We start from the raw sequence: 1785 nt of genomic DNA on the forward strand, positions 1-1785 counted from the left end.
TTTATTCGTTTATTTCTTGGCTCTTGGATGGGAATTTAAATGAAAAGAGGGCGCCCGAGGCAATCTGCCCAGGCTTTCCGGCTGCTGGGAACCCAGGGCCTAGTTTTCCCTCTCCTGGGCGAGCCAGAGGTGGTCGGGGGGGACAGGTGACAGCCACCACCCCTCCCGCCCCCCATCCCTCTCTGGGTCAGTTCAGGCCTGGGACCCCTTGGGATGTGCTTGGAGACGTTTCCTTCAAGGGAAAGGGCTTTTCCTGGCTGCTATCTTTCTACACCCTCTCTGTAGAGGGGCAAGGCAACCCCCTGCTAAGGCCCAAGTCCGTGTGCACCACTCTGGGTTGAAGGACAGTGTCTGAGTGTCCTGCCGGCCGTATTTTTTTCCATCTTTTTTTTTTTTTTTTCCTGTCATTGTGAACCGATCTGTCCTGGGCCGGTATATGCGTGCACCATTTGGAGTGCCTTGAATCCGTGTGGAGGCGTGTGAATTCGTTTGATTCCCTGGGCACTTGTTTTACATGTGTGTACTTGCGTGTGCGCGGACCCGTGCCTGTGATTGTCGACATGTGTGTCTGCTGACCTGGGTGCTCAGGTGCCGGGTTCCCTTAACTCGAATGGCCAGGTGGGCCTGCATGCTCGCTTGGACGGATTTCCACTCGGGGTGCACAGCTTTGGGCTTGCGTGTGCAAGTCGAGGGATTATACCTCGAATATAGTTTTTGGAGGTCGCTTTCTTCGAAGTCCGCCCGCCGACCTCACCTTGCCTTGTGGCTTGGAGCGGCCCAGCCCAGGCGGGCGGGTACCCAGGGTACCCTCCCCGGGGGCTCTCTTCTGGGGCGAGCAGCCTCTGACCTCCAGGTGCCCCGGGCGAGGCTAGACGAGCCCGCAGCCTGACCTGGCGCCGCCCCCTTGGTTGGTCCCCGCAGATCACGCAGCTTAAGATCGACAACAACCCGTTTGCCAAGGGCTTCCGGGACACCGGGAACGGCCGGCGGGAGAAAAGGTGAGGGTGCGCGGGGCTGCCGGCTGGCGGGTGCCTGGGGGAGCAGGGCGTGGAGGGGTCAGGGGGTGGGCTGCGCTCACACCGCTCCTGCGGCTCATCCCCAGGAAGCAGCTGACGCTGCCGTCGTTGCGCCTGTACGAGGAGCACTGCAAGCCGGAGCGCGACGGCGCGGAGTCGGACGCCTCGTCCTGCGACCCTCCCCCTGCGCGGGAACCGCCACCCTCTCCGGGGACGGCGCCCAGTCCCCTGCGCCTGCACCGGACCAGAGGTGCGGGTGGGGCCGGGAGGAGAAGGGGAGGGTGTCCCCCGGGCGCCGGGTTGGCTCGGTGCTCAGCATCTGGCTAACTGAAGGCCTGGGGGAAGCGTCAGCGGCGAGTCTGGGACAGGCCTCTACCCCAGGCCTCCTCTGAGTGCGGTCCCTGGTGGCCCGCAGATCCTTCTGGGCTCTGAGCCTAGGGCCCTGGCTCTGTGTGACTCTGCGGCAGCAAGGCCTCCTCTGCCGGGTTCACTTTCCTCCTCCCCCGCCCTCCCCGTAAATAAGGAATCTTGGATGGGGTGACCCCTACTACCCCGAGCTTCCAGGAGTTCCTCCGACGTGGCCTCCCCGAGAACAGACTTGTGCACGTCTCTCCGTCTCGGACTTCGCGCCTGTCTGTCCCCGGGCCGGTAACGCCGCGCATCCTCTCTCCCCGCAGCCGAGGAGAAGTCGTGCGCCGCGGACAGTGACCCGGAGCCCGAGCGGCTGGGCGAGGAACGCGCGGGGCCGGCGCTAGGCCGCAGCCCCGCC

General features: G+C 64.3%; 1 protein-coding gene across 1 annotated transcript in view; it reads left to right on the top strand.

Moving 5' to 3' along the window:
* TBX2 (T-box 2) overlaps nucleotides 1-1785 on the top strand; it is an 11904-nt gene that overhangs the window by 5985 nt on the left and 4134 nt on the right. Inside the window, exons 6-8 of the mRNA XM_010861715.1 lie at nucleotides 922-998; nucleotides 1103-1266; nucleotides 1694-1782. Of these exons, the coding sequence (XP_010860017.1) occupies nucleotides 922-998; nucleotides 1103-1266; nucleotides 1694-1782 (330 nt within the window). The remainder of the gene's footprint in view (nucleotides 1-921; nucleotides 999-1102; nucleotides 1267-1693; nucleotides 1783-1785) is intronic.

Source organism: Bison bison, unplaced genomic scaffold, assembly GCF_000754665.1.
Source record: "Bison bison bison isolate TAMUID 2011002044 unplaced genomic scaffold, Bison_UMD1.0 scf7180017864472, whole genome shotgun sequence".
Lineage (NCBI taxonomy): Eukaryota > Metazoa > Chordata > Mammalia > Artiodactyla > Bovidae > Bison > Bison bison.